Source organism: Electrophorus electricus, chromosome 10 (genome assembly GCF_013358815.1).
Source record: "Electrophorus electricus isolate fEleEle1 chromosome 10, fEleEle1.pri, whole genome shotgun sequence".
NCBI classification, from domain to species: domain Eukaryota; kingdom Metazoa; phylum Chordata; class Actinopteri; order Gymnotiformes; family Gymnotidae; genus Electrophorus; species Electrophorus electricus.
In genome coordinates this window covers 9,208,812-9,223,768 of record NC_049544.1, presented here as the reverse complement: position 1 = coordinate 9,223,768, position 14,957 = coordinate 9,208,812, and the positions used below count along the sequence as shown (strand labels likewise).

General features: G+C 40.7%; 1 protein-coding gene across 4 annotated transcripts in view; it reads right to left on the bottom strand.

The window, feature by feature from the left end:
- pde1ca (phosphodiesterase 1C, calmodulin-dependent a) overlaps positions 1-14,957 on the bottom strand; it is a 78,870-nt gene that overhangs the window by 12,668 nt on the left and 51,245 nt on the right. For all 4 annotated transcript variants that reach the window (XM_035530874.1, XM_035530872.1, XM_035530873.1 and 1 more), the window contains 3 exons: positions 2,044-2,157; positions 1,348-1,530; positions 899-965 (listed from right to left, as the gene is read on the bottom strand). In XM_035530874.1, the coding sequence (XP_035386767.1) occupies positions 899-965; positions 1,348-1,530; positions 2,044-2,157 (364 nt within the window). The remainder of the gene's footprint in view (positions 1-898; positions 966-1,347; positions 1,531-2,043; positions 2,158-14,957) is intronic.

Here is a 14,957-nt window from a genome sequence, read left to right as displayed (position 1 = left end):
TGTTATTTATCTATTGTAAAACTGAATTGTCATTGCCATGTGTCTTGTTATGGATATTTCCAATAACCCACGTGGTGAAGGGAAAGATCGATTCTGCACTTCTGCTTGATTAAACAGATTAAACAGTTTGTGTGTCCGAGGCTCTGATTCAGACACATCTTGTGTGAGCAACTATTTCTCACAGAAGAGGAGACAGAGCCCTGTACACAGTGTTTAGAAACCTGCATACATAAACAACCTGTATTATTAGTAACATTTTATTAGAAACATAATATTGTGGAAACATTTCCAACAATAGTTTCACAGCTGGAGAGCATAGCCTATTTGTTGCCATGCACAGTTTGTATTATCTATCCTCAAACATGTGTAGTTATCAGTTTCTGCACATAGGACTATTGTGGAACTAATATTTTTGGGTGGAAGATCACTCTTAATAGAATAGTTACACTGACGTTGCGAAGACTTTGGCAGCACAACACACACTACCATGTCAGTGACAAGAGTCTAACACCAACATAATATCTGGTCAGCACTGACTCTGTTGTTAGAAACTGTCCAGTGATTAATGGAGTAAGGGGTGACTAATTGTGAATGTTAAGAGATAGATTACTGTCTATAAATTTACACTAATAAAACACACAAGATAAGTGCACCTAATAAAGTGATCAGGGTAGGTACATTTAATAAAGGGGGTATTGAGAATATTGCAACCTAATTATTTTTGTCATCATAGATTTGTTTACTTTACTGTACGTTCTGAGAATATCTTGATATTTGTATGTGCACCCTGCACAGAAGTGTAATTGTTCATGTTCATTGCTGGTTATGTACATGGAGGGTAGCTGATTCCTGCTATTTCAAGGCTGATACATCGGCCTATGACCCTGACTCATGTTACCTTGAGTACTGTGATCACATTGGGCGGATAGCTTAATCCCACCATGTTTGACGTCCTGCGGTACATCCTGTCAGAGAGAGAGAGAGAGAGAGAGAGAGAGAGAGAGAAAGAGAGAGAGAGAGAGATTGCACATGTCAGTCAGAATATTGTGCACATAAAGAGAGAGAGGAAGATACACATACACATACAGAGGAAGGAAGAGAGCAGGAAAGCCCCTGTTTGGCAGGAATTAACATTTAAAGACAGCAACACACCAGGCTGGAACATATCGCACCAGGGTGTTACTGGACTTTTCTGCATCACTCGCTGCAGTGGACTCTAAAACTTTAATAAACCATATGCTGCAGTATGATGGCTCCTACATAAGATACTTTGAAGCCTTGCTTGTGTTGCCTGTGTGCCACTGAGTGTGTGTTTTTGCTGAGGCTAAGACAGTGCTTGCCACGCACCTCTCCACGAATATGCCAGCCTGCACGGCATGCACAATGCTGCGGAAGCGCGGCTTCTCCTCGGAGCGCCGCAACATCAGGCCCATCTGCCGCGTGAAGGTGGAGGCCAGCCAGTCGCGCACCTCCGACGGCACTGAGTCCGACTGGATGTCGCTGAGCTCATCTTCTGTGTCCACCAGTCGCCTGAGAATAGACACCCATGCACACAAAATGCATGCACAAGGAGGATATCAACACCTCCAAGTAATAACCAGGAAACTCATGTTGCTTTAAATCCCATTCAAGGCTTTTCAAGACAAGATGGCTCCAAGAAAGAGATTTCATGCAAGCAAAATTGAGAAAATTATTAAATCTTTGTGATTAGATTAGGACACTAAACTCATACAGTCATTTAATTGTCTCCTCTCTATCTCATGACATTAAGGCTTAGGGTACAGCTTGGCTATAATTCTGATTATAGCTTTCAATAACATTTAGATTTGCCAAATGCCAAATATAAATGTATTTTCACAAAAGTAAATTTGGAGAGAGAGAGAGAGAGAGAGAGAGAGAGAGAGAGAGTGAGTTGATGCGCAACTAAGTGGTTCTATGCTGCATTTTTTTTGCAGAAGACTGTAGAGCCTACTGAGACCATTACATTTAAACCCTTATTGTAAATGAATGGCACATGAAGAGGCCTTGCATAGTCCACATTACCGTGTCTCCTCAATATACACTGATTCCAGTACAGAAGCTGCATATTCCAGGTTTTTTTTCAGGTCAACAACAGAAGCCTCGCCACGCTCCAGCTGTTTCACCAGACATCGCAATCTGAGGTCAAACATATAAACATCAAATTAATAGAAAGAAAAGGCAAATATAGGAAAATAACTATAAATGCCATTGTCATTTTAAATAAAATGTAATGGTTAAAGAGAAATTTAATACATATCATTTGAAAGCAGCAAGCTGCTAGTGAAAAATCGTAACGCTTCCAGTGTCGAGTTCTTAACAAGCATCATGTATTAGGCCACTATAGTCTGCTGCCTCCTCTGAACATCTGTGTCCCAAGAGTCAATACCATGTTGTTGCAGACATGTACATGAGCATAAAAACAACAATGCCTTAATTTGCCAGTTGTATTCACATGTGTAAACACTGCATATTGATGCAGTGGCTGTATACATAAAGCAAAGCTAATATATATATTTTTTCAATAGCATGTCCACCCTAGTGACATCACCGGCACCAGTTCCAGTCTGTCAGATAAACATCACAGAGCAGCCACGGGTTCGGCTGAGCAAATAGGTTGTCTCAGCCAGCAGGCTAAGTGTGCTTTATTTTTTATTGCTCTGTTTGCTACTGAGTTCTGTTTATGGGCTGTATTGAGGCACTTGGACGCTGACGTCTTTGCTGACGTGGAGGCTGGATCACAACAGTGTTGCAGGCCCCCCGGAAGAGAGAGGCATGTGCGCTGATCCGTGGTGCTGGGCAGCACTTGTGGGTTTAACAGCATGTGAGCTACATGTGAGAGACAGGTTTGACCCAATTCCCCCTGAATTTGTTTGGGCCCAGAGAGTGAGATCCAGGCAGGCAAAGGAGAGGAAAATTATAAACTGTGCTTAAATTATGCCTAAGCTTCAGCTGGAAATGGGTTAACCATTTCAGAGCTTTATTTCCTATGCAAACCGAATTGAAAGTCTGGTGCATTCACATCTGTGATAACCAAATCCACAGCCAAGTTTTGGTGACCTAGATACATAAAGTACAGATCATTTCTTACAGGTTTTGTTTTAGGCTTACATACTGACAAAAAAATCTGCAAATTAAAAATTTGCAGCTAAGACTAAAAAATGCATAGACTGAGCAAGATGCAATGCATGTTAGGTTTAGTTCTAGACCTCTAATGGCAGCTGACTGGAGGCTGAGGAAAGGGCCAGTATGAAGGGGCGTGTCCGAGAAGTGCAGCCCTGCTCTGTGCCTTACCTACCTCTCACAAGCCTTGTGAGCATGTGAATGGAACACTCATATATGGCTGAGGAATGCAAGATTGGAAGCTGGTTGGGGGACACGTCGTTTGAACAATGCTATCAAAACCAGCGATGCAGCAAAGAAACACCTTCTCTTTCGCTATCTCAGAGGAATTCTCTCACTCAATCATTGCCGCAAGTCAATGTCATCCCATCAGAGGATTAGTACTTCTCAGAATCCATCCGAAGCAGGAATGATAAGATGGAAGGTCTTTAGGCGCATGCCGACTCCACCACAACTACACAATGCATGACCTTCTTTACTGAGAAAGCCAAAGAGAAAGGCTTGTGGCAGATAGTTAAGATTAGACTGTGTTCTTAGTGCTGCTGTTGTGTCAGAGTTGCTAGACTATGATTAGACAAACACTGGTGAGGAATATTTATTTAGCAATGAATGCACTTATCATTAGGGTTTTAAAAAGCCCAGAACATGTGAGCCATTGGCAGGCATTGATGATTGTGATACATGATAGTTTGATACATGATTGTGTGTGTAAATGCATGTGTGTGTGTGTGTGTGTCCGTGTGTGTGTGTGTGTGTGTGTGTGTGTGTGTGTGTGTGTGTGTGTGTGTGTGTGTGTGTGTGTGTGTGTGTGTGTGTGTGTGTGTGTGGGTGGGTGGGTGGGTGGGTGTAGAGAGATAGAGATATCTTTTCTCAGTATTGATCTTCCTGCAGTGATCAAACACTTTCACTGAGAATAGGGAAGCGTTTGTCCTTGATAAGGCAGTTGGTTGCTATTCATTCTTATTGACTATGCAATACTTGATGAGCACAATGCAATTATATCATAACGCAATACTCTATGAAAATGCAATGAAGCATACCACTACTCTACTAACAAATTGTCAGTAGTAACCATTTCAATAACAGCATTCCCGATTTCCAAACACAAAAGCATTAGTGTCTGATGTATAAAGTGCAGTATTAAATGCATATTTTTAAGTTTAGGAAGTTTAAACTGTTAAAGTATCTTTTCATATTTTTGTAATGTAAGCTGATAAATCTCTGAAGGATATGTATTTTGCTGTGAAGGGCTATGTAGTAAATGGCTCTTTTGACAAAGATTGTGATCTGCTAAAATAAACCAACTAAGCTTTGAACTGGGAGATCAACCTCCCCAAATTCACCTGTCCTCAGACAGCCACAAGACACAATTTTCCCACTTTGCCCCTCCCACCACAACTACAGTAGGAGCAACAAAATTCTATTATGAGGCAAGCCTATGGAAAGAGATTGAGATGAGTAAGTACTCTCTTTCCATTTTACACATCTCCCTCCTGTTTTACCATGAAGCTACAAGGCCACTTTCAATCCTTCCTATCTTGTCCATTCCCACTCTGTCCCCTTTCCTCTATATCTCTAATCATGGTCTACCACTGTTTAGCCATTTTCTTTAGCTCCTTCTATCCTCTCCCTCTGGCTCGCCCTCTCTCCCTCTGTCTCTCAGTCCTTCTTTCTCTCTCTTTCTCTCACCATGTGTTCTTTGGTGGTCCCTCTATACACTGCAATGCAGTGTCATAGGGCATTTTATTACACGTTGGCACCGTTTAAAAGTGCCACACTTTAGCATCCACCATTAGTGTGTGGCTGAGTAGGCTCCGGGAGGGCTGTGACCATGCTTACATTTCTGGACACAGGCCATGGATCTTGCTGCTAAGACGGGATGGGCAATCATTTTTCACAAAGCCAGTTTATTTCAGATCAGAGACTGACCCACTGACAAAACACCCTGTGCCCCAGGATATTCAGAATAGGTGGATGAGGGGTTAGGGGGAATGTGACTCATGGCCTTCCATATGAGAGACCGTATAAAGTCACGAACTCAATATTCAGCTTTTTCAGATGCTTGGCTGGACATGCCATTGAGGCTGAAAAACAAGAATGGGAATGTCTGGCTATTAGATGCCTGAGGGCCAGAGCGCTCTGTGTTATGAGACTGGGCTGTGGCATATGAGCCCATTCTCAAGCTGAGTAGGTTGCTTGCGGTGACCTTGCCTAAGCTCATGGGCTCATGGTTTGGAAAACATAGAGCTGCATGCCTTGCTTATGCTCCAGCACCACTGAGGTTGCTGTGATGACACAGCATGCGGACTGCGTCAGATGACTGGCATGTGCAGGCAGAGACATATGTGCAATCCATGGGGAAGGGGCAAAACACCTTCCTGTCTCTTCGAAGGAAGGCAGGATCACAAGGGCATGCTGGGAATCAGGTTCCAAACATACGGGGCTTAACGCTCCAGCCGGATGTTGTCGATCTAAGACGGAGCCTGGGTCACTGCTAGTGCTCTGTCTCATTGCACATCCCACAGGGAACTGGGGGGGAACAGTGCTAAATTGGGCCTGAGGGGAAAAAAAGCACACAACAACAGACTGTTCTCCCACTGTGGATTTGCCTCCCTAAACATATTCATAAGTAAATCTGCCCAGTAACAAGTGACTCGTGAGTTTTAAAAAATGAGCAACCATCTCACTTCCATGCATAATACATTCCAGCAATCTCAGGAACTGAACTCTAAAGGATTCAAGACACAAGTGTCAGGAAGCTTTTGTAATGGGCGTACTACGTCCATTTACTGTCATCAGTCATCAGTTCTGTCATGGGTTCTGAGTCATATTTGTGGACCTTTCTAGAATAAAGAATACATTGACTGATTTATATTTATAATAAAAGATTAGATGATCCACATCAGTAAGCTGTAGCCATTTGCAATACGTAGATGCAACTTGAAGCTAGCGGTCTCTAGCACAGTGTCAGCCTCAGGCCAGACCAGGGAGTGGATGGTGTTAAGCACAAAGCACATTAGGTTATTTCCTCTTGGCAGCCTCTATAGCATGGCACTAAAAAGTGGTGGCATATGACGCATGAGGACACACATATCTTGCATATCTGTGTGTGTGTGTGTGTGTGTGTGTGTGTGTGTATGTGTATGTGTGTGTGTGTAACCTCATGTCTGTGAAAGCACAACAGAGAATGTAAAAGCCCTTTAAACCCATTAATCAGACTCCTTACAGCTGGCCTAAGTGCTTCAATCGTCCCTCTTTAACTTCAGCTTAATTGGATTCTGCCAGAGTTACTCATGTGCAAACGAAGGCAGGAGCAGACATCAGTGACTTACAAATCCATCTGCTAAAACCATTCTGTCACAGGTCACTAGGCTTGAGACCGAAACTCAATGCTTAAGCATGATTTGGATTGCTCATCAGCAATGCTAAAACTGCTTGTATGCATGTCCACTGATAAAACTTCAAAATTCAATTAGCGTTTTTGCCCCCCAGAGTGTGTTCCATGTAAAGTCACTAGCCTCTACTGAGGCATTGTTCATGTTTCGCACCATAAGACAAGCTTCTTATAATTCAAAATTCACATCTGACAGAAGCATCTGTTAGTACGTCTTTTGTTGCCCATTTTGTCACATACTGATAAAACCCCTATGTTTGCACAAGCATCAGGACACCTCAGTATGCATAACAGCAGAGTCACTGTTTCCTGGTCAGACCTGACCAGAGGCCCCAGCACTGTGGCTGCTGTTTTGAAGGTATCAGTACTGAGGGAAATGAGAGCAAAGAGCAGGGGAGGAGCTGCCATTCTCATCCATGGCCTCGGACACCTGATTCGTTTAAGCATTCAATTAAGGAAATAACAAGCTGATGGAAGGAGCGAGATGGGGAAGACACTATGGAGATGACTGGGAAGGGAAGATCAGATAAAAGCCTGAGTAAGACTGACAAGGGTGTGGGTGCTGGAGGTAATCAGGGTGGGGGAAATGTCATCCTTCAGAATAGTGTATATACAGAGTTAATGAACTTGCTTATCTAATCATGCACATTAATTGTAAAAATAAAAGAGATTTCACACATGCTTATAAACATGTAAATCTCTCTCTCTCTCTCTCTCTCTCTCTCTCTCTCTCTCTCTCTCTCTCACACACACACACACACACACACACACACAAACACAATACATGCACATACCTAACAGATCAAGCTTTTTCAGGCATGCAACATTTTCATTTTTTGCATGTTGTGGACTGATTTTCAGCTAAATAAGTAACAAATTATTTCATGGTTTAGTCACTGCCAGATCCAAAGGATGTTTTGAGCTTTTTTATGTTAATTATGGCCACCACCATTGATATTTACAGCATTTAGCAGACATCTTTATCCAAAACAACTTACAATTATGACTGAGTACAACTTAAGCAGTTGAGGGTTAAGGGTCTTTCTTAGAAGCCCAACAGTGGCAACAACCTTCCGATTACAAGTCAAGTACCTTAACCACTGAGCTACCACTGCCATTGAGGTTTCAAACCAGTGGAAATATGGGTCTCTGTTAGAAGGTTTATTGGTTCACTGGAACCGGCACCAACTTCACCATGAGTGCTGCCACTTTGTTGATAGAAAAATGGTAAGAGAGGCCTGTAAAGGCAAAGGAGACCTCAAAGGAGGCTACAGTAATTTCAATCTGAGAGTCATTGCTGGGTCTGGCACATCAAATTGGTATTGGCTTGAGAAAGGCATTGTAACCAGCTGCACTATCTTGGAAGTCCTTTTCACCTTAGTCATGAACATGGCAGTTAAATCAGCAGAGGTGGAATGCAGAGGAACTTACCAAGACTAGAGTATGACAGCCTCAAATTAGAGCATTTATACATTACCTGACTACTACATCCATCTCAGGCAGCAGGTGGACACAGGTGAGTAGAGTGGCAAAAATGATCCTTAAACCCATAAAAATCAAGGTCTCTATTCTTGAAAAGGAGGAAAAAAATGCACAGATTTCATTTTTCTTTGTCTGGACCCACCATCCCAGCCATTACAGTCAACTATGGTCAAGAGTCTGGGGAAGACCTTGAAGTATGTAGCTCAGTGGCCTTACTGAGGAATTTATGGTGATTCATACAAAAGAAACTTTGCAGTACTGGATCTCCAGGGACCCCAAAGTGGCATCAACCAGACCTGAGGTGTGGACAGGTAGGAAAGGGAAAGCTGACAAAGCACTGATGGGGGCTAAGTCACAGCTGACACAAAAGGCAGGACTAGTTTACTTTCCTGGGTTCAAGGGAACCATTGCCCAGGGCAAAGACCAAGAACACCAGATCAAGGGTGACAATGAGACAAGGAGTATGGACATAATGGGAAAGTGTACTGTAGCAGAAAATTACCTAATATAACATCTGGCAGGCAGACTTCCACTGCATCAGGTGCCTCATCCAAGCTATCGATGATACTCAAGTCCTGTAAATTTTCATGTCTGGGGCATGATCAAGTCTCCCCCTGTTGTCTGTGTGCCAGAATAGGATCCCTGGAACACCTTCTAAGCAGCTGTCCAAGAGCCCTTTGAGATCGGCATTATTGTTGCTACCATGAACAGGTGCACAAAACAATTGCAGAAAGTGTAGCCATGGCCATCAGAATCATTAAGCCCAAGACCATCAAAGTCTGTAAAATTCCTCATCAGTCAGGAACTCAGTCAGACCTCCTCACCACTGCCTCTGACTGGCAGATGAAGGTTGATCTGGACAAACAGTTAAAGTTAAAGTTATATAGTAACAACATACCTGCAGTTAGATTTGATCCTCACCTCAGAGTCTACAAAACATGTCTTGGCAAGAGCATGTGGAGGAAGCCTATAAGAGGAACAATTACATACCAGTATCTGGTAGAAGTACCAGTATCTGGTAGAAGGGTGCAAAAAGCAAGCTTGGCGAACCCAATGTGAGCCTGTGGATGTTAGCTGTGGAACCTTTGCAGGGCGTTCATTCTGAAATGCTCTAACCCTACTTGGTTTTACCAGGGAGGTAAAGAGGAAGGCTTTAAGATCTGCAACTGAAGCTGAAGGCCACCAGGTGGTTTTAGAGTAGGAGGGCAGATCTGTGGGTGGATGCTGCTGGGACTCAAGCCAAGGTCTGATCAACCTGGGTCACTTGGACAAGGGTGTCTGATGTTGAAAGACCTGAAATACCCAATGAGCCCAGGTCACATTACTGATGATGCATACCAGTGCACCAGTAGGATGTATTTAGAACATCATTATTTGTCATTCTGGAGGTTGCTTGTGATATAATGTAATAAAATGACTAAACTGCAGACTTACCAGGCAGAAACCATTAGTACAGTGCACTATTGCCCCATCCTAATCCACTCACTTTAGCCATAAAAACACTTACTTCCTCTCTCTCTCACACACACACGTACATGCATTTACACAGAAATACACATGTATACACACAAACAAACTAGCAAAATAAAACCACATTCAGTCACTGAACCACATTCAGTCATTCTACCCATATATTATACATTTTTGCTTAAGTAATACACACCTATGAGACAGGAAATGTCAATGTAGAGAATATCTAGGTTAAATATGACAGAGTGTGCAAAAAAAGTCTGAATTGTTCCTTGTTATAGCTGTTTTCATCACTCTATAAATGCCAGTGTTGAAGGCCAATTATGAATGCCAGTTATTTTTCAGATAAGAGTACACTAACTTACTTACAGAGACATGGGGAAAAGATAAAGTGAAAAGATAGATGTTTAATAGCACAACTAGCCAGGGCCTAGCATGATTACATCTAGTAGAGAGTGATAGGTAGAAAATGGATAGAAATAGAGACTTCCTCATCTCTGATTTCTAACATACAATCATGGGATTTTCTTGAATTCATGTGGGGAAAAAAAATGTCATCATTCAATCTGGCAAAATTGTTAGTTGCCAAGGACTCTGTCATACTGCATACTGTGCTAAACACTTGTGTGATGCTGCACCAAAACTACATTTCCATATGCCCCTGGCGTAAAGGTAATGGAAAAACTATACTGAAGAGCTCTGTTTAGCTACATGACACATTAATAAGTCATTCATGACAACTGACTTATTCTCATCCATTTACAAATGCTTACATTCAACAATTCAGCTGTCATAAAAGCTGCTTTTGTCAACTTTGATGTCAAGTTGACACAACAACATTGTCAGGTGTTACAGATTTTTGGTGACAATAGGATGTGAAATGACATAGCAAATTCTGACAAAAGACTGGAGTTTAGCAGTTCTTTGCTATGTCACTGTAACATAATGCTGATGATGTGGCACAGATTGTCAAATGAGAATACTGGTAAAATTGAACAAAAGAGAGGACTTCAGAATGATTCTCCTGTAGTATCTCCTGTACTGTTGTAGCAATGACATTAACAACTGCTGTGTAATGACTACTTTAGTGATGTTTTGCACATTGACATCATACTAATGATAGATTTCTGTTTACTTTACCGCACTTTTAGAGCATTTCATTATAGTTCATGCAAATACAGTGTCAAGGACATGCATGGCTACAAGTGGCCAGCATCAGCAGGAAGAATTCTGAACTGTACAGGAGCATCTGCTCATGTTTGAACAGATGCTCACAATTCAATTGCCAGTGCTTCAATTTGCATCAGGGCAATGAAGTGAAAAACAGTATTAAAACAACTAGCTATAGAGGTTTTTTTTGGTTCAAAAAAGCAATACCATAAGCCCCACTCAGCATGCCTTTCACTCACTGATGATAAGACTGGAGATAAATCTACCCAAAACGTAAAGAGCCACAAGTTATAAAGGACTACTGAAGACCTGAAGGGTAACATAAAATAAATAAATAAATAAATAAATAAATTGAAGTGTGCTCTGGAGTCAAAGTTCTTCCTCACTTTTTCTTTCTACTCTAGCTGCCCCAAAGGGTAATGTAAACAAAACATCTTGGCTTACACTTAGCATGCTGTTAGTCATTAGCTTCTTTAAGATTTTTTTCCCCCTTGCCTCTCCAGGATGATTTGTAAAAAAAAAAATCACAGAGGAGCTTTTGAATTTGATGCACAATTTTGACTCCTGAACACAAATTTTTTTTTATTACCCTTCAGGGAGCTTTTGAATTTGACGAACAATTTTGAATCCAGAACACATCTTTTTTCGTTACCCTTCAGGGCAGCTAGAATAGCTATTTATGTTAAGCTTGTGTTTGTCACATGTTTTGTTTGTGTATGTCCCCTCCTCCATCAGATGGTGGGTATTAGTGCACTTGGTGCACTTTTATGCTTGATTTTGTTTTCATTACTTTCATTAAACGCTTCAGTTGGAGACTTGCATTTGGTTCCCTTTGTTTCTTTTTGTCTGCATGTTCCTCTTCCATGACACATATGTGATCGAAAAATTCTTAAATCAGGTTTAAGTTCAGCATAAAACTATCTATTTTAGTAAAATGTTACATTTTCTGCCCAGTGGAATTTATAATTAAGTAATAAATGTGACCATTTTATTTAAAATTAATTTCTCGAACTACTTATAATGCACTAAAACAGGCTACAATGAACATGTAAATACCCTTTAAATAAAGTCAGCATTTTGCACTTTAATATTTAAAATTTAATGTGCTTAAAGTAATAACCCAAAGCAGGCTGGATTGTATCACAGTCTTATGCCTTGTAGACTGTTGTATCTGAATTTATACAACAGCAAATGAGCCAGAAACGTCCAATTCCCTCAAAATGGACATGAGAATCATCACTCCTGTGTGCTCATTTTAGCCTCTGGTGATCAGTACGGAGGCAGTAAGACGCGATGGAGAGCTCTTCTCTAAGTCTGTGTGGATAGTGAGCTCAGGTGGACAGGAGGCTTTTCTATCACCTGATGATCCAAGCGCAGGGAAAACGCAGCACAGGTGATGGACTTTCTGAGCCCCAGCTACCCACTGGCAGAGCAAGATAAGCAAGCCAGCCTCTGGAGACCACTCCTCTAGTAAATAGAATGGCTCTGTCTCCCAAGAGCCTCTCTCAAGAAACTCCCTCCCGTCCTTTATTGTGCTTTCAATGATGCTTTCCTATTTCAGTCTTCATGGACTGAAGTGAAAGAACAAAGCCTGGGCCCTAGAGTATCCCTCAGCTAGTATTAACCCTCCTGTGGCATGACCAGGCCAGGCTGGAATGGGGCTGACCAAGGTTGACCTGGATAGTTCTGCTAGGAATGAATGCTAAACACAGCTGTCACTTTTACTCCATAGGTTCTACACAGCCATCTGCATATAATAAATAATGTGTAAGGTCATGTAGATGGACTGAATTATGCTGTGCTAAATTCTTAATGAACTTTCTTTTGTTGTGTCAAAGCCACAAAAATAACAGCTAATGTAGCACAGTCTCCTTACATTCAGATTTGCTTCATGGTTCCCATGACAACCATACCATGTGCCTTTGTTTATGTCTTGATTTGATATATATCTGCCTCTTTTCACACTTTTTAGAATTGCCCTTGAAATGCCTTTCCTGAGCCTTGTAATGGCATTGCAAGTTTGTAGTTTTATGCATTTTCACTAATTCTGGGCTCTCTATTTAAATTTTATTCTTCCATGTCTTTGTTTTGTCTAGTTTGCATTGCCTTGCCTGGTTTTGTCATTACTACTGTGTTTTCTGATTCATGAGTATGAATTCAAGTGGTTCTTGTCTGCATGTTATTTGACCTAGGAAGAGTGTCGTATTGTATGATTCTTAGTTTTGCCTCTAGTAAAACCCACTCATATTTGCATCATGCTATGGAATATTGGTTACAGTGAATAAATGTGTGGTTTAAAAACAATATTAAAAATAAAAAAAAGTATTAAAGTTTGGGGGGGGGGGGGGGTCCCTCAAAAATCTAATTACTGTAAAATTTGTGTCAATCTGTGAATTTACCTTTAAATCCCTGATCTCTATTTAGACATTTAATTTTAGTTTAATATAGTTTCAACGTTAGATAAATTACCCTAATTTGTATAACATTCCTCTAGTTTATTTTATAGAGGTCCATGAATATATTATGATGCCGAACAATGTCCAGCAGGTAGAACTCATACGGAATGCACTCAACTGATATGCTTGACATGTCAGAAGTACAGTACAATTACTAGTATGATACACGTAGCTTCTCTCTGAAATCATGATTTAAAGATAAACAAACATTTGTTAGCTTAATGCTTAGTGTTTAGAAAGTTCAGTATCATCCTATTTTACTCTGAACTGCATTTCTGACAATGTTACACTAAATTCACACACTGATTTCAATTTGACATCTAGTAATAAATTTGGTTCTTAGGTAATGTGATCTGGGGTGAGTCAAATGTGTTTCAGATTACAGTGTTGCCATTGTTTGTGCTAAATTTTACGTATTCATGAATGATTCACTGCAATAAGAGGGCGAGAGAGAGAGAGAGTGAGAGAGAGAGAGAGATAAAGAGATAGATAGAGAGAGAGAGAGAGAGAGAGAGAGAGAGAGAGAGAGAGAGAGAGAGAGAGAGAGAGAGAGAGAGAGAGAGCTGTATTAATTATTCACTTCACTATTTCATATGGTAACACTTCACTGGTCCTTCATGAATTTAGATTGAATGATATTAATTGATACAATAGATGCTGCATGCACACTCAACATTCATCCCCTTGTTTGTGTAAACAAGTGTTATTGCTCTCTCTCTCACCTATAATCAAATGAAAGAGGTTACATTGTCCTAGGCTCTCTGTCCTTCCTTTTTTTGCAATGCAACCATGCTCATATGCTCTTATGTATAGTGGCCTCCAAAATTGCTGGCACCTTCAGTAAAGTTTTTCAAAAAAAAAAAGACAATGGAAATTTTATCAAAAGTTGTTTTTCTAAAAAATCATGCCATAATTATTAACATCTGTAGAAATGTTTATGAGCATCATTTAATTGAATTGATATGGCCGTTCACTTTACAGCTTTAAAGCACACCTCAGTAATTGGAAGCTTACATATGAGACTCCTAGATTTCCTAGCATGTAAATAGAGTTGGCACACATGCAAAACACTCTTAGTCATGCATTCTGTGTGGAAGATCAAAGAATAAACAAATCAAAAGACTCAACTCAAAGACAAAAGGTTGTTGATCTTCATAAATCATACAGTAGCTGTAAAAATATCTTTATACCTCAACACACCCATGTCCACTAATAGGGCAATAATTAACAAGCTTCAAGCAACTAGTTGTCTAAAGAAGCTCTGTGGAAGACAACATGAGGGTATATTGCACAGATGGCTTGAAAAGCAGAAATACCCAAACCACAATTTAAGCAACTGGAGTTCATTAAATGTGACTATAATCAGGTTCTATTCTCAAATGAGATAAAAATAAAACTTTTCTGCAACACATCTCAAAGGTTGGTTTTTTGAAAACCTCAGGAATTAATGCTTGTGCTTGGTAGTTGTTTTTGGTTTTTGTTTGTTTTTTATTGGGAAAGATGTCAATAATTTTGAAATGCACTGCAGGCAGCAGATTTCTTAAATGTTGACTGAGAGTGGCAGTATCAAATCTCTCAATGACATGCCACCCAGGCAACAATCCTACGACCTGTCCATCCTGTGCATTAAATGTTCGAAGTGAGACTGAACAAACAGGATTCCACACAACCATGCCAGGCCCCTCTCCCCCTACACAGCACAGACAACACAGCCCTACTAGCTCTTCTGAAGGTTATCACTGCAAATGCACTCACCCAGAAAATGAGCCCAACATTATTTTGATTCCATTTCCTGTATGACTGGGATTTAAATGGAGTCTGTTTGTCTACCCCACTCCCCATTC